This window comes from Notechis scutatus, chromosome 4 (assembly GCF_049901735.1).
Source record: "Notechis scutatus isolate UNSWTSFEM ecotype Mainland chromosome 4, rNotScu1.2, whole genome shotgun sequence".
NCBI lineage: Eukaryota > Metazoa > Chordata > Lepidosauria > Squamata > Elapidae > Notechis > Notechis scutatus.
In genome coordinates, this window is record NC_142012.1 from 168,876,685 (window position 1) to 168,893,632 (window position 16,948).

The 16,948-nt window shown below is 54.0% G+C and overlaps 1 protein-coding gene across 1 annotated transcript in view; it reads left to right on the top strand.

Moving 5' to 3' along the window:
- Nucleotides 1–16,948, top strand: part of LOC113425171 (IgGFc-binding protein-like) — a 39,042-nt gene that overhangs the window by 19,483 nt on the left and 2,611 nt on the right. Inside the window, exons 20-34 of the mRNA XM_087965693.1 lie at nt 187–363; nt 2,158–2,360; nt 6,537–6,681; nt 7,579–7,829; nt 8,476–8,646; nt 9,607–9,734; nt 10,475–10,743; nt 11,781–11,992; nt 12,157–12,301; nt 12,941–13,191; nt 13,607–13,736; nt 14,314–14,482; nt 15,170–15,352; nt 15,561–15,691; nt 15,883–16,081. Coding sequence (XP_087821819.1) covers nt 187–363; nt 2,158–2,360; nt 6,537–6,681; nt 7,579–7,829; nt 8,476–8,646; nt 9,607–9,734; nt 10,475–10,743; nt 11,781–11,992; nt 12,157–12,301; nt 12,941–13,191; nt 13,607–13,736; nt 14,314–14,482; nt 15,170–15,352; nt 15,561–15,691; nt 15,883–16,081 — 2,764 coding nt within the window. The remainder of the gene's footprint in view (nt 1–186; nt 364–2,157; nt 2,361–6,536; nt 6,682–7,578; nt 7,830–8,475; nt 8,647–9,606; nt 9,735–10,474; nt 10,744–11,780; nt 11,993–12,156; nt 12,302–12,940; nt 13,192–13,606; nt 13,737–14,313; nt 14,483–15,169; nt 15,353–15,560; nt 15,692–15,882; nt 16,082–16,948) is intronic.

A 16,948-nucleotide genomic window follows, 5' to 3' on the forward strand; every position in this document is an offset into this window, starting at 1 on the left:
GGGTGTGTCTCCCCCAGTTTCACCCCAGGGGTCCAAGCTGAGACCAAGGCACCCGTGAGGGGCTTTGGCTGGGAAAACCCCTCGAGGAAGCCCCTGGGCAACCAACCCTGCCAGGATCCTGCCTTTGTCTGCCTAGCCTCCGGAGGGCCTCTGGCCATGCTGACTCCCTCTTCCCCTTTTGCCCAGGGCCCTTCAGGCAGTGCCATGCTGTGGTGGACCCAACCCATTTCCTGGAGAACTGCATTTATGACGTGTGCCTCACCCAAGGACAGCAGACCTCCGTGTGCCACGGGCTCCAAGCCTACGCTGCCTCCTGCGCCAACGCTGGGCTGTGTGTGGAATGGCGGAGCCCCACCCTCTGTCGTAAGTGCTGCGCTTGGGGACGGGGGGAGTGAGGGGAGCCTTGGCAGGGAGGATCGGAAGAGATCTGGGACCGGCTCAGGAGAACCAAAGGGTTAGAGTTGGACACCCAGGTGGCTGTGAGGGGGGAGCCAACAGAGCAAGACTCCTTTCTTTATTTCTTCCTTCCTTCCCTCCATTCCTCCTTCCTTCCTTCTTTCTCTTTCTTTCTTTCTTTTCCTTTATTTCTCTCCCTCCCTCCCTCCCACTCTTCTTTCATGTCCTTTCCTTCCTTCCTTCTTTTTCTTTCTTTCCTTCCTTCCTCCCTTTCTCCTTCCACTCCTTTCATATTCTCTCCTTCTTTCCTTCCTTCCCTCACTTTCTCCTTCCTGTTACGTTGTTTCCTTGCTTCTTTTTTTCATTAAATATTTAATTTTTTAATATAATAATTCCATCTTCAATTGAACATTGTGTCATCCAGATATAAATTTTTGTAAAATAATAATCAAATTTTACAGCATTATTCAGTACATTATTAATTCTACAATATTAAAATAATATTCAACGTACTAATCATATTTGCTTCTCTCTCTTAACATATCTTCTTTATTACACTAATCTTTCATTTCCCTCTTTCTAACTTCCGTTTTTGTTATTTAACCATTGATAAAATAAATCCCATGTCATATAATATTCAGTTTGCTCTTTCTCCTTAATTGCAAGCATTAGTCTATTCATTTCTGCATGCTCTAAATATTTTCCTGATCACATTCTCATCAGTGGGTATTTCTTCACTTTTCCAGTTTTGTGCAAATACAATTCTAGCTGCAGTCAATACATGAATAATATGTATCTCCCTTACTATATTTTCCAGGTAAAATCCCCTCTCCTTGCTTCTTTCCTTCTTCCTTCCTTCCTTCCTGACATCCATCCATCCATCCATCCATCCTGTGGATGGATAATTTATTGATTTATGTCTTGTACGACTTTAGACCAGGGATCGCCAACCTTGGCAACTTTAAGCCTGGTGGATTTCAATTCCCAGAATTCCCCAGCCAGCAAAGCTATGCAAAGTTGGCTGGGGAATTCTGGGAGTTGAAGTCCGCCAGACTTAAAGTTGCCAAGGTTGGAGACCCCTGCTTTAGACGATGGACACAACACAAGCCTGGGAAACAAGCAGGAGTTCTGAGTATAGAAGACCCCACCCCTGGGTGTAGGGTTCCTCCCCCACCCCCACCCTGAGAGACAAACTTGATATTGTCCTGGAATGGGGGGGGGGTCCTTCTGAAGTGAGAGTCTGGGTCTGAGCCTCCATCTGGACCCCCACAGCCTCCCTGGGGCAGGACTTCTAGCGCATGACACCTGCCTTTGCACCCAGACTCTATCCCTGGGTGTAGCCCCCACTCCCAACTGGGGGGCACTCTCCCCCAATGGTTTCATGTGAGCTGCTGAAGAGAAGGGCTGAGTCTTGGGGCACCCCCAATGGCCCAACCTCCCCCCTCTTGCCACCTCCGACTGGGTGAAGCTGCTCAGTTTCCCTCTGGGCCCTTCCAGGGCACCTCTTGGCTCCTGCTGGCTCTCCTTCCTCCTCTTTACACCTTTTCCTCCTCATCGTCTTCCTCTTCTTCTTTTTCCCACTCTCCATTCTTCTCCTCCTCCTCCTCCCTTTTCCTTCTCCTTTCTCCTCTTCATAGCCCAGGCAACAGGCAACCAGCTCCTCTCTAGGCCCTCATGGCCCCCTTGACTAGAGCTCCATGAAAAGTTGTGTTGATGTGAGAGACGCGGCCTCTCCCGTGACTGGGGTCTCTTCCCTTCCAGCCATCTCCTGCCCTGTCAACAGCCACTACAGCGGCTGTGGGACTGCCTGCCCTTCCAGCTGTGTTAAGCCCCGAGGGCTCCCCTTGTGCAGCCCCCTCCCCGTAGACGGATGCTTCTGCAACGAAGGGTTCGTCCTGAGTGGAGACATGTGTGTGCCGGAGAGGGACTGCGGCTGTGTGGATGACCAGGACAACTACTACCAGGTGGGTGTTTCTCCTCTGGAGTGGGAAGCTGGGGGGGGGGGGACACGGTCTGGCCTGGCTTCCCCACCCCCTGCATCTGTGCTGCAGGCCTCCTCAGCAAAGGGACTCGACTCTACCTCTAGATGCCGTACTCTATACACCACATGACCAGGGGTGGGATTCAATCTTTTTAACAACCAGTTCTGTAGGCGTGGCTTAGTTGGTGGGCGTGGCTTGGCGGTCATGTTATTGGCTGGGGGTGGCCAACTCAACATCACTCACATCGAGGCACGCATCTCCTCGACTGGCCTCTCGTGACTGTGGGGATGCTGCAACAGTCGTAAGTGTGAAAAAGGGTCGTAAGTCACTTTTTTCAGTGCCATTGTAACTTTGAATGGTCACTCCACACAAGCAAAGTACCAGCAAAGGAGGGGAAAAAAACTCCAGAGAGGTTCCAGAGACAGGAAGTCTAGTCCTGCCAAGAATGTAATAAGGGTTAACGGAGAGGCAGTTTCTGTAAGCAACACCAGAATGTTTCCTTCCTGCCTTCCTTACAGGATTATCCCAGTAATTTCTTCTAACAACCGGTTCTCCAAACTGCTTAGAATGTTAACAACTGTTTCTAGCAAACAGGTGCGAACTGGTAGAATCCCACCCCTGCACATGACGTATTAGTACCGCTTTGTAAATCCTTAGTAAGGCCACACCTGGAATCCTTGCATCCAGTTTTGGTCACAAAACTAGAAAAAGTGCAGAGAAGAGCACCTAAGATGATTAAAGGCCTGGAGACTGAAACTTATGAAGAACGTCCCAAAGGTGTCCTTTTTTTCCCAAGAGGCAACTGGACTTTCTGCTTTTTCTTTGAAGACGTTTCGCTTCTCATTCAAGAAGCTTCTTCAAATGTCTTAAAAGAAAAAGCAGAAAGTCCAGTTGCCTCTTGGAAAAAGCACCTGTGAGACAACCTTTCCTGCATGACTGAGAATCCCCATAGATACGAAGAACAGTTGCAGGATTTGGGTCTGGCCAGTCTAGAGAAAAGGACCGGGGGGACAGGGGAGCATCTTCCAATATTGGGGGCTGCCACAAAGAAGAGGAGGGGGGCCACCGATTTTTCAAGGCAACTGAAGGCAGGACAAAAAGCAATGGATGGAAGCTAATGTAGGAAGGAAACATGGAGAAGTTACCCAGACCGTTTTACCACTAAAAGAAAAACCTTAATTTCAGAAATAAAATCATTAGAAGCTTCTAGGGCCGTGATGTGCCACAGGTGGCATGCAGAGCCATTTGTGCCAACATGTGAGCTGCAGGCAAACTTACCTCACTGCGCATGTACGCGCCTCACAGCTGATTTTCGGCAGGTTTGAGGCCTTTTTCGGCCTCCCAGAGGCTTCAGGAAGGCTTCTGCAGGCTTTGCAGGCCGAAAACTAGGCCTGTTTCATCACTTCCTGTTTTTCCAGAAATACCAAAAGTGATGAAACAGGCCTAGTTTTCGGCCTGCAGAAGCCTTCCTGAAGCCACTGGGAGGCTGAAAAGGGCCTCAAACTAGATGAAAATCAGCTGTGAGGCGCAGTGCAGGTAAGGAGGTGGTGGGGGTGGGGGGGTGGAGATTGCGCGCACATGCGTAGGGGACATGGGGGAGGGCGTGCATTGCTTTCTGGGTGCTGGACACGAGCATGCAAGCACATGTACAATTTTTGGCACAGGAGCCCCAAAAGGTTAGCCACCACTGTTCTAGGAAAACATAAACTGCAGCTAAGTACTGCTTAAATTACAGGAAACTGCAGCTCCAAACATATTGAAAATAAGAAACCATTTCAAAGTCAGCACCAAACTGCAGCACCAAGCATATTAAAATAGAAAGCCATTTAAGAGTCAGCACCAAGACACATTAGAATAGAGAACCATTAAAATATTCCTATAGAAGCAGATGGCCCAAGAGGAAAAACAAAACAGAGTAATTAAAACATTCCAATTTAGTAAAAGGAGAAACAGGAAATGCAGATGCAGGAGTGAAAGACGGGCCACAATGACAAGGGGGAAGCAAACAGGACGGTGCTAAAGATAGATGACAAACACAATAGCAGCTTTTTGAAACACACGTGGGACAAATAGGAGATTAAATTAGAAACAGACTTGAACACTGGCACAAGCACTTCCTTGCCAGCCCTCCGGACAGGGGAATCACAAAGAGCAGAACAGGAACGAAGCCATTAAGCCCAGGAGCAGCACAAAGCTATGGGAATCAGAATTCAAAGGGGAAAAGGGTATGAAATCATCCAGTTACTCACAGTTTAGCTGCTAGCCCAGGAACATGCGTCCCTGCTGCTGCTCGTGCAGCTTGTATTCCCTTCCTGCAACAATAAAGGAGACCTCACTTTCAGCAGCTGTTCCATTTAAATTATTGCGCGGTGCCAGCAACGCTTCCCAGCAGGCAATTCGAACCCAGCCAAGGAAGTTTCACTTAAAATCCAACAATAATCTGGGATAGAAGCAACCTGGAACTAAGGAGAAACTTCCTAACGATGAGAACAATTAATCGGTGGAACTGCTTGTCACCAGAAGTAGTGGGAGCTCCATCAATGGAGCTTTTTTTTTTTAGTATTTTAGTATTTATTTGATTTGTCAATCGCATGCAAGATACAGGTATAAGTATAAACATAGTTATGAATACATGAAATAAGAAAAATAAAAGAAATAAGACAGGGACGGTAGGCACGTTGGTGCGCTTATGGGTGAGGTCAATAGTAGACAGTCTAAGGTTAAAGTTTTTGGAGTTTGGGGAAGAAACCACAGAGTCAGGTAGAGGATTCCAGACATTGACCACTCGGTTGCTGAAGTCGTATTTCCTGCAATCAAGTTTGGTGCGGTTAGCCTTGAGTTTGTATCTATTGTTTGCTCTTGTGTTGTTATGGTTGAAGCTGAAGTATTCATTGACTGGTAGGACATTGCAATGTATGGTTTTATATACTATACTTAGATTTATATTTTAAGAAGAGGCTGGACAGCCCCTTGTCTGGAATGGTCTAGGCTCTCCTGACTAGAAGACCTCCAAGGTCCCTTCCAACTCTATTCTGATAGATCAATATTTGCTATTCAATTTTATCTTAATTTATCATATATAAAATACAAAGAAAAATAAAAATAAGGGAAGGAAAAAAGAAGAGTCTAGAGTAAAAAGGGGAAAGGAAAAAAAGATAAGATGCACCCTCAACTTTTGGCTTTTACATAATAATACATACAAGCCACTTCTAAAGCAATGAACCTGTTTAGTCAGCAAAAGCCAATATCAAAGTTTCATTGCACATATAATTTAATTATTTTTTTTAATAAAATGGTGTACCCTTGGTATCTAACACTAGATAAACTGTTAAAAATGTATAAAGGTACTTCAAATGTATGTTGGAAATGTAAATGTAAGGAAGGAACTTTTCATCCTTTATGTTGGACCCACAACAAAGCAAAGAAATATGGAGTAGGATTCACATCTTAATACAGAACATTCTTAAAGTGAATATAAAAATAAAACTAGAGACTTTCCTTTTGGGCCTATTGGACAAAGAACTGGGGGGGGAAATGGAATTTTGATTTAATATATGCTGACAGCAGCAAGAAAACTCTATGCAAAAAACGGGAAGATTGCTTTGATTCCCACCATGGACGGGTGGCTGCAAAACCCCACCGAGTTAGCAGAGACGGCTAAAGTGACTGCTTGGATTAAGGAAAAGGACACAGTGTTGTTTCTATGTGGAAACCCCTTCTGGGCTTTGTGCTCGAGGGGGGCCTAAAGCACAGAACCGCCTTTTCAGAATCAATCTCTCTATCTCCACCTTAGGAATGCAGCAAGCCCGAAACCCTTGTGTCCCCCCCCCCCATGACCAGCCAAGAGAAAGGAAGAAAAGGACTATATAATAAGGCTGAATAAAATGGCTACGCGTAGGTCAGCTTCGGGCTTGACACCAGCAGAGACTGGAGGGGGCTGAGCCGGGGCAGAGGGGGGAATTAGGCTGCAGCCATCCACATCCTGGAAGGGAGGGAGGAAGGGCCATTTTTTGCTGGGCCTCTGTGATGTCGGTCTTCAAACTTGGCAACTTTAAGACTTGTGGACTTCTGGGAGATGAAATCCACAAGTCTTAAAAGGTGCCAAGTTTGGAGGTCCCTGGATTCTGACCTATGGTTTTCTCCTCTTCTTCTTGGCAGCTGGGGGAGACCTGGTTCATCGATGAGTCCTGCAAAGGCCGATGCACCTGCGAGCCCAACAACATCATCAAGTGCGCGCCATGGCAGTGTGGTGTACAGGAGAATTGCGCTGTTCAGGACGGAGTGCTGGGGTGCTACACCAAGGGTGAGTTCAGCACGTTAGACTAGCTGATGTTTCACGACGGGCAGGATCGAGAATTGACAGAACTGCCGGCCAAATCAGCCTGCCTGGCATTTCAAGGGCACCGAGGAGGCCTTCCAATAAAGCAGCAAAGCAATTCCTTAGAAGCGTCCGAGAAAGGTGTGGTTTGGTCCTGGCCACACCAGGCAGACTTGGTACATGGAGAGGGGAAAACCAGAGAGATGAACTGAATAACAGAGTTGGAAGGGACTTTGGAGGTCTTCTAGTCCAGCCCCCTGCTCAAGAAGGAGGCCTTATGTACCATTCCAGACAAATCTTTGTCCAATCTTAAATGCCTCCAGCGATGGAGCACCCACAACCTCTGCTGGCAAGTTGTTCCACTGATCAATTATTCTCACCGTTAGGAAGTTCCTCCTTATTTCTAGGTTGGGTCTCTTCCGTCCATTGTTTCATGTCTTGCCTTCTGACGCGAGAATAGGTTGCCCCCCATTTTGTGGCAACCCCTCAAATATTGGGAGACCGCTATCCTGTCACCCCTGGTCCTTCTTTTCATCAGAGTAGACTGTTCCTGCAACCGTTCGTGGTATGTTTCAGCCTCCAGTCCCCTAATCTTCTTTGTTGCTCTTCTCTGCCCTCTTTCCAGAGTCTCAACATCTCCTTTATATCATACAAAAACTGGATGCAAATATTCCCAGCGTGGCCTCACCAAGGCCTTAAAAAGCAGTATTAACACTTCACGTCATCTTGATTCTCTCCCTCTGTTAATGCAACCTAGGATCGCATTGGCTTTTTTGGCAGCCACAACCCACGGCTGGCTTCTAATTTAAGTGAGTGCCAAGAAAACCAGAAATTAATTTATGGCCCCTTAAGCTAACCCAAACATCCCTCTGCATCTTGCAGGCCAGGCATCATGCCAGGTGGTGGGAGATCCCCATTATTACACCTTCGACAGAGTGATGCACACCTTCCTGGGCACCTGCCTGTACACCCTGGTCACTGCTTGTCACACCGGGAGCCTCTGCACCGTCACGCCCTTCAACATCACGGGGAAAAACGAAGACCGGGGCCTACGAGGAGCCACCTACCTCCGGGAGGTCCATGTGGATGTGTACGACCTACGGATCACGCTCCAGAAGGACAAGAAGATCCTGGTACAAAGGGCCCCGGGCTGCCTTCAGACCTTCGGTTTCTTTTCTCGGAGCTTCAGTTTAGGGGAGGGGTCTCCAACCTTGGAGACCCCTAGTTTAGGGGCTGACTAGTTCTCCATTTATAGCCATGGTTTGAAGTCTATCCTTGATCCTAGGGATTTTCCAGGGTTATCCAATCCTTTGGGAAGAGCTGAGTCCAGGTAGTCCTCAACTTACAACCACAATTCAGGCCAACATTTCTGTTGCTAAGCGAGACATTTGTTAAGCGAGCTTTGCCCCGTTTTATAACCTTTCTGGCCACCGTTGTTCAGTGAATCCTTGCAGTTGTTAAGTTAGTGACATGGTTGTTAAGTGAATCTTGACTTTGCTGTGAGAATGTCTCAAAAGGGGATCACACGATCCCAGGGACACTGCAACCGTCATAAATAGAAACCAGTTGCCAAGCATCTGAATTTTGATCACATGACCCCCCCGGGGATGCTGCAATGGTTGTAAAGTGTGAAAAATGGCCGTAGGTTGCTTTTTTTCAGTGCCACTGTGACTTTGGTCACTGTTGTGAGTCAAGGAGTCCCGGTCGTTCCGTGGCTCTCCCGGGGGCGTGCGCCTGCTGCTTCAATCCCAGGCCTGACTCTTCACTCTCCCTCCGCAGCTCAACAAGGTGAGAGCCTACACACCGGTGGAGAGCCGCTCCCAACGGAACTTGGTGACGGTGTCGAACGTTGGCAATTACATGGTGGTGGAAACTGACTTTGGGCTGATGGTGAAATACGATGGGAACCAATACTTGGAGATCAGCCTGCCAAGCTCCTACTTCTCTCAGGTGAGTCTCGGGTGGAATGCAGGTGAGATGCTGGGCTCCCCACGGCTCTGTGGCTCCGACTTCTGCTCGCTGTGGTTGGAGGTCCTCCTCAGACAGACTGATGGTCTTCGGAGTCATACTCAAGACCTTCTGACCCAGGAAGAGCTGGTCAAGGACTTCTAGGGAATTCCCTTCATTGCCCAGTCCTCCATCAGACGACCATCAGAGACCGTCTGCTTGTGATAAAGGGATCCCATGGAGATATCACCTGGTCCTCATTCATAACAGTCCCAAGGCTGCTTTCGCCAACTGGTTGTTTTCCTTGAAATCATTTCGCTTCTCATTCAAGAAGCTTCTTCAGTTCTGTTTGTTTGTTTGTTTGTTTGTCAAACAAAAAATTACAAATTCAAATGAACAAAATGAAAAAACTTAAAACTAAAAAAAAAAAAATATTATTATATCATAACAAAAAATAAGAAAATAAGAAAAACTGTAGTCAGAGTGTGGCTCCCACCAATGAAGCCCCCACCCTAAATACACTCAGTTTCTTGAAGCATCAACGGGCTAAGAGGATGGGTTGGCACAGCGTCTTCCACTGCCCTGGCCCTCTGCGGTCAGCCTATCCCCTTGCACCCATAGAAGAGACTCTCTGTAGCTCAGGGTTGAACTGCGGGGCCCTGGGGGCTCTCTGGGCTTGGGGGTTTCCTTGCAGACGTTTCATGACCCAACTAGGGAACATCATCAGTGCTAGAAGAGGGGGGAGGGGGAGGACTGTGGGATCCTTGGTGCTATCTGAGATTGGTTGGGGTTTTTTTTGGCAGACGTTTCATGACCCAACTAGGGAACATGATCAGGGTTCTATCTAATTGGGTAATGAAGCATCCCATTGTACTGCACGGGAAGATGGCGCTGCTGTTGATTAGGGTTTGTATTTTGAACCTGCGGCCCAGGGACTCACGTAAGCCCTGCTCTTATCTCCAGGTGCGTGGCCTCTGTGGGAACTACAATGGCCAAGACAAAGATGAGCTGCTGATGCCCAACGGGTCCCAGGCCAAGAACGTCACTCAGTTTGGGAACAGCTGGAAGGTGGATGATCCTGAAGACTCAAGGTGTGTGTTCCAGGGGTGGGAGTCTACCGGTTTGGAGAACCGGTGGTTACAATTCTGCGCAGTTTGGAGAACTGGCAAATTGTGCCCCTGGCTGGCCCCGCCTCTCTCTGCCCGCCCCTCCCCTCCCCTCCCCCACCCAGTCAATCCTTAAGGGATTTCGGGCTTTTTTTTCTCCCTCCCGATGATTTTCACCTCTTCCAACAATCAGCTGTGCCAGGATCCCGCTGGCTGTCTTACTGCTTCGCCCAGGAGGCCTCCTGAGGCCAAAAGGGGGACGCTTCCTGAGAGCAAAAATGATTTTCCCTGCGCACATCCGCCCCCCACTCTGTTTTTTGCCTTTCTGGGCCTCAGGGGGTTCCTGGGGCAAACGCCCCCGAGGCTTCCCTGAGGCCCAGGAGGCCCAAAAAACGGAGCGCAGGAGGGGTGCTGCAAAAAGCCACGCCCAGCCAGTCACATGGCCACGCCCACCTAGCCACGCCCACCTAGCCACGCCCACAGAACCAGTTGTTAAAGGATTTGAAACCCCCGAGGTGTCCCCCTCCTGGGCTATCATTCATTCATTCATTTCTACATCAGTGGCCCCTGACTCCAACTCATAATACAGTTGTAACTCGGTTGTAAAACATTTTGGGGCTGCCGGTTGGGGGGCGCCTTTCCCTTGAGCTCCAGAGGCGCCTGGGCCCGCTTCGTCTCGGGCCCCCGAGCCACTCCCTCCCCTCCCATGCCTGCCTTCCTTGCAGCTGCCTGCCAGACACCCGCCCAGAGCTGGGGCCCCCTTGTGCCCAGGGCGACCTGCCCTCCGTGGAGGAACAGTGCCAGGTTCTGGGATCCGCCGCCTTCGTCCCCTGCCACCCGCTGGTCAAGCCAGACCTCTTCATCCAGACCTGCGTCTACGACATGTGCAAGTACGACGGGATGCGCTCCACCCTGTGTGCCGTGGTGCAGGCCTACGTGGACGCCTGCCAGGCCAAGGGGGTGCCCGTCCAGTGGAGGAACAGCACCTTCTGCCGTAAGCAGCAGCCTGGGAGGAAGCGGGGAGGCGGAAGAGGAAAGGCGGGCAGAGGTGGGCAGAGGGTTGCCCTGGGCCGTGTGCCAGAGAGGGAGGAGTGGCAGCAACACGCCTGGCCTGGCAAGCGGCTCCGTCTCCTGGGCCTGGCATAGCCACCAGCCACACCAGCCACACCAGCCACACCAGCCACACCAGCAGGGGAGGCCTGCAGTGGGCCCAGTCGGCCAGGGGGGTTCGGCTGGAGAGTGTGTGTGTGTGTGTGTGTGTGTGGCCTTCTCTGCTGTGGCTCCGCCCTCTGGAATATCTTGCCCCCGGAGGTGAGATCGGATCCCACCCGCCTGACCGAGCTCCGCCAGGGGGCCCAATGGGGCAGCTTCATACTGCAGGTGGTGGGTTAAGTAAGAGTTAGCCCACCTCCCCTCGACTTACAACAGTTCCTTTAGTGACCGATAGAAGTTAGAACAACACTGAAAAAAGTGACTTATGGCTGTTTTTCACACTTACGACCGTTGCATTATCTCACCTGATCAAAATTCAGGCGTTTGGCAAGTGACTCATAGTTATGACGGTTGCAGTGTCCCGGGGTCGTGTGGTTCCCTTTTGCGACCTTCTGGCAAGTAAAATCCATGGGGAAGCCAGATTGGCTTAATGGCCATGTAACTGCCTTAACAACTGCAGTGTTTCACTTAGCAACCGTGGCAAAAAAAGGTTGCAAAACGGGGCAAAACTCCCTTAACGACTGGCTCACTTAGTGGTGGAAGTTTTGGGCTCCATCATCTCTGGGGGCTTTTAAGAAGAAGCTGGACAGCCACCTGTCTGGAATTGGACAGGTGTAGGATCCCCTGCCTGAGCAGGGTGGGCGGGGCTAGAAGACCTCCGAGGTCCCTTCCAGCTCGACTGGGTGCATGTTTGTGTTTGGTGACTTGAACGGGTGTTGTAAGCTGGCCAGAGTCGCTTAGAGACCAGGGGGCAGCCAAGAAACCCCGTAAGAAAGGAGAGCCTGGCTAACCGGCCCCTCCCTCTTTCCTCCCCTCCAGCGCTGCCCTGCCCCCCCAACAGCTTCTACTCCCCCTGTGCCCCTCCCTGCCCGCCCACCTGCAGCAACATCTTCGCGGGGGAGCTGTGCGAGAAGCCCCCCGGGGAGTGCCTGGAGGGCTGCGTCTGCCAGCAGGGCTTCGTGCTCAGCGACAGCCAGTGTGTGCCCCTCGGCCAGTGCGGCTGCCGGGACAAGGACGGCCGGTACCACAAGGCAAGTGGGGGGCCCTCCTGCCTGCAGGGGAGCAGAGCCCCGTCTCTGGGCCCGGTGGGGCGGTGAGCCACGGTGGGGCCCAGCAGCCCCGCAAGGCCGCGGAGGGGGGCTTCCCTCGTGGCCCGTGGCCCTTCCCTAAGCCCAGGCCACGCTCCTTTTGGCAGATCGGGGAGAGCTGGCTCACCCCCCACTGCAGCCAAAAGTGCCGCTGTCGCAAAGGGGGCGCCATCAAGTGCCAGGACTTTGGCTGTGAGCCCGGGGAAGTCTGCCACAGCAAGGAGGACGGGAAGCTGCACTGCAAGCCCACAGGTACCGCTCGGAGACGCTGGCTGTGGGGAAGGGCAGCTGGAGCCCTGGGGAGGGGGGGAGGAGGCAGCCGGGGTTCAGCTGGGAAAGACCCAGGCAGGCCAGTAAAGGAGAAGACGCGTAGCTGAGCCTTGAACCGAGGGGTCGGCTTCGTGCTTTGCACTCGCGATCACTGATGACATTGCCCACTTGGGTAATGAAATGTCTGCCGTCCAGCTCCGAGAGTTCCCCCTCCTCCTCCTCCTCCTCCTCCTCCTCCTCCTCCTCCTCCTCCTCCTCCTCCTCCTCCTCCCCCTTCTAACACGGATGATGTTAGCTAGTCGGGTAGTGAAAAGGCTGCAAGGAAATAACTCAGAGAGCACCAAGGACCCCCGTTCCCTCCTCCTCCTCCTCCTCTCTTCTACCCCTGGGGACGTTACCCCACAAGGGAGGGGCCCCTCAACCCAGGCGTCACCCAGGAGAACCTTCAGTCCAGCCCCGTCCAGCCCGTGGAGCCCTCGCAACCCACGACCGGCCCAGGCGTTCCCCACTGAGCATCCGCTGGCCAAACTGGTCCCACTAAGGGAGTTTGGAGCCTGGAGGGCAGAGCCTGGGCCTGTGATGGTGCGGGAGCCGCTAGCTGATCTCGCTTTTCCCCTCCAGGATTTGGCAAGTGCCTGATCACAGGAGACCCCCACTACCTGACCTTCGACGGCCTCCTGCACCACTTCCAGGGGCTGCACTCCTACGTGCTCACCCAGACCCGGCCGGAGGCCTCCGAGCGCCTGGAGCCGCTCAGCATCGAAGGGACCAACCGGCTGGCGAGGGGCTCCGGCCAGCCCTCCGTGCTGAAGGAGCTGCGCATCCGCCTCTACAACCACACAGTGGTCTTCAGGCAGCGGAAGAAGCTGGTGGTGAGGGCGCTGCCCGGTTTCCCTGGCACGACGGCAGCCGTGAGCCTGGGCGCTCCCGGGCACCCTCTGCCCAGGGGGCCTGGCAAGCCGCCTCGCCCGCTGCAGCTCCACAGGGCTCCCTGCTCTGGGCGTGGAAGTCCTCCAGGCTTCAAGTGGCCGAGGCTTCCAAGGGTCACTCCACGATGGACCCCCACTGCTTCCCTCCTTTTCACAGGCAGGGGGCCATTACAACGGCAGTGGGGGAAGCGACCGGTGACCATTTTTCACACCCGTGATCATTGCAGCGTCCCCATGGTCCCGTGATCAAAATCCGGGTGCTCGGCCACTGGCATGTACTTATGACGGTTTTGCTGAGCCCCAATGCTGCCTTTGGAAAGCAAAGGCCATGGGCCCTCTCTCTTTCCCCCCACCCCAGGTGGACGGAGTAGCCACTGAGCCCCCGGTGAGGCCTCACGAGGGGCTTCGCATCCAGCAGAGCGGGAGGCAGATTTTCCTGGAGTCCGACTTCGGCCTTACGGTCAGCTTTGACGGCTTGGAGAATTCAGGTGAAGCGGCTGCAGAGGCCGGGGGCTGGCATGTGGGGGGGAGGAGGAAGCCACCCAAGGAAGACCAGGGACCCTCCAGAGCTGCCCTGGCGGTTCTGGCTTGGAGGAAATCGTTAAGGGAGGGTGGCTGGATTGGCCTGGGAACTCGGGGTCCCGTTCAACCAAACGAAGAACGGCTGCAGGGGTGAATTGGGTGCGGCCAGTCCAGGGAAGAGAAGCACCAGGGCAGGCATGAGAGCGGTCCTCCAATATTTGAGGGGCTGCCCCAGAGGAGGAGGAGGAAGGGGTCAATGTACTTTCCAAAGCACCTGAGGGCCAGCGGTGGGATTCAAAAACATTTACTACCAGTTCTGTGGGCGTGGCTTGGTGGGCGTGGCAGGGGAAGGGCCCCACTGACCTGCTTTCCAGCTCCGTTCTCCTGGGCAGGGCAACCAAAGGAGACCCAGCCGTTCAGCTGGGACTCAATGGGAGGCAGAGAAGAGGTGGGGTTGGCGAGGTCAACTAGAAGACTAGAAGGTGGACTAGAAGACCTCCGTGGTCCCGCTCAACTCTTTCCTGCCATTCTTCCCCTCCCCAGGCATCCTGCTACCCAACAGCTACCGAAAGAACCTGGAAGGCCTCTGTGGCAACTTTGATGGGAAGTACAAGAACGACTTTGCCAAGCCAGATGGCACCCCGGTCAGAGACGTGAAGACCTTCGGGGAGAGCTGGCGAGTGCCAGTCAAGAGAGGCGCCTCCCGCCTCAGGTAGGGCCCCCTGAAGGCAGCCCCAGCCCTCCTTGGCCGGACCACCGCAGCCCCCTCCCACCTGCAACACCACCACCTGCCAGGAGCCCCCGCCCAGCAGAGGAGGGTCGGCAGGATCCCAGGCCCTGTGATTGGACAGGAGCCTCAGCTGGGTTGCAGAATTAACCCGCGTTGGCGACGTGGGCAAGGGGAGGCCTGCCCTACAGTGGAATCCTGGAATCCACTTAAAGGGCACTAGGGGCCATCTAGTCTGACCCCCTGCTGCAAGCAGGAAACCAGATGCCTGGCAGATGCCTCTGCTGGACTCATCCGGTCAATGGGAACTTCCCACCTCCCGGGGTGCTGGGTCCTCCTTCCAAGGGTGCTGAAGGACTCGGCCGCGTTGTGGGCCAAAGCCCGGCCCTCTGGCGGCCTCCCTCGCCCAGTTACTCCCTGGAGACGGGCAGTCCAAGGACCCCCAGCTGCCTGCAGCGGAGCGGGACTCTGTGCCAATGAGTCTGGCCCACTCAAGACCTTCTGGGCACGACACACCTCCGGCCTCACCTGTTCTGGTCAAGGCCAAATTCTTTCCCCTCCTTGGGATGGGTGTAGTTGGGCAGCCAGACACTCTGGCGCCCAAAGCAGCCCTCCTGCTCCTGCGGGCCGCGTCCCCTTCCTCCGAGGGTCCCTGCCACCCCTTTCCCCCAGGCGAGACGCCATCGTTGCCGAAGAAGCCCTGGAGGAGGCTGAGCTGGACGTGGGATTTTCGCCCCTTTGCTCCGAAGAGGACATGAAGGTGTTCAGCGGCCGCTCCGTCTGCGGCGTCCTGGCGGACCCCGAGGGCCCCTTCCAAGGCTGCTTGGCCCACGAGGCCCCCGGCCCCTTCGTGACGTGAGTGCTGCTTTCTTCTCCCAGCCCACCGCATCCCCCGTGGGGCCGGGAGGCTTTTTGAGGGGAGGGTCTGCCCACTTACGGGCTGGAGAGGAAGAGCAGGAGGAGCGGATCGTGCCCCTCGCCCCCCCCCTTCTTCTTCTGGGGGAGGGGTGGGTGCTAACTTTCTCCCCTTTGCAACCTCCCTTCGGCTTCTCTTCCGCTGCAGGAGCTGCGTGTTCGACATGTGCAGAGAAGCCAACCGGACCACCAGCCTATGCCCCATCCTGGACCAGTACGCCAGCCTCTGCCAGGGCAAGAACGTCTCGCTGGCCGACTGGAGGGCAGCGACCGGCTGCGGTGAGCAGCAGCTTCCTCCTCCTTCTGGGGTGCCCCTGGGAGGAAGGCTCGGCCTCTGGGCCTGAAGCCAGCGGGATCCCCTGGCCCAACCCTCCCAGGGTGCTGAGGGCCCCCTCGTGGGGCGGGGGGCTGGGCTCCCCAGGGTGGGAGGAGGGCCCAGACCAGGCAGCGCGTCTCTGCTCCCTCCGCAGGTCTCCAGTGCCCGCCCCACAGCCGCTACAACCCCTGCATGTCGGCCTGTCCCCGTCCTGCTCGGACCTGGCGGCCCCTGCCAGCTGCAGCTCCCCCTGCCTGGAAGGCTGCGAGTGCGAACCGGGCTACGTCCTCAGCGGCTACGACTGCGTGCCCTTCCGGGACTGCGGCTGCAGCTTCTTGGGCAAATACTATAAGGTAGGGGGGCCCGCCTCCCCCACCCCATCCCCCCATTAGAGGGTCCACTCCCAGGGTCTCCCCCCAGACCTGAACTGGGGATGGACAGAAGCAAATGCCTGTTTTTACACTCAGGGATGCTCAAAATCCGAGGCGTGAATTTGGAAACGATCAGGCACACCCCTTCCTTGGGCCTTACCCAGACATGGGGAGCAGGGGGCTCACGTGGTTAGGATGCTGGGTTGGAGGTTAGCCAGGCCACAATCGAGACCCAAGGGCTGCCAGAGGGGGCAGAGGGAGCCGAAAGGAGCCCCCAAATGGGCAGGCAACGATCATGTCGCCAGCTAAGCTTTTCAACCCGGAAGCACCTTAGTGCTTTCAACACTGGTTATCATCGTCTTTTAACAACCCCCTAATCCCCTGCGGAGTGGAATCTGGGCCACTGAATGGAGCTAGCGGTGTGTTTACTGGCCGGATGCCCTTCCTGTCCCCAATGAGGAGGTTTGTTCAGCAGATACTTTCTCGGTGCACCCAGAGAGAAAAACACCCGCCTCTACCCAGGATCAAACTCCCCGCCCCCCGATTGTGAGGCCAGAGCTCTGCCTCCAGGTCCCCACCGCAGCCCTCCTGCTTTCGACCCCAGGGAAGCAAGGCCTCAATACATCAAAAAAAAAAAAAACCGAAAAATATGGCAGGCTATTTCTACTCCTCCTTATCCTGACCACAGAACCCTCAGCCAAAGCAGACCTTCGCACAGAGGAGACCCTCCCTCCCAATGGCCCAGAGCGGGGGGAGGGCTCTTCTCCTTCGCGGTCACAAGTAGGCCGAGCTGAAACCGGCCCTCAGCCCCACTGCTGGTCCAGTTGGACGTGTGCCTCCGTCGGGGTG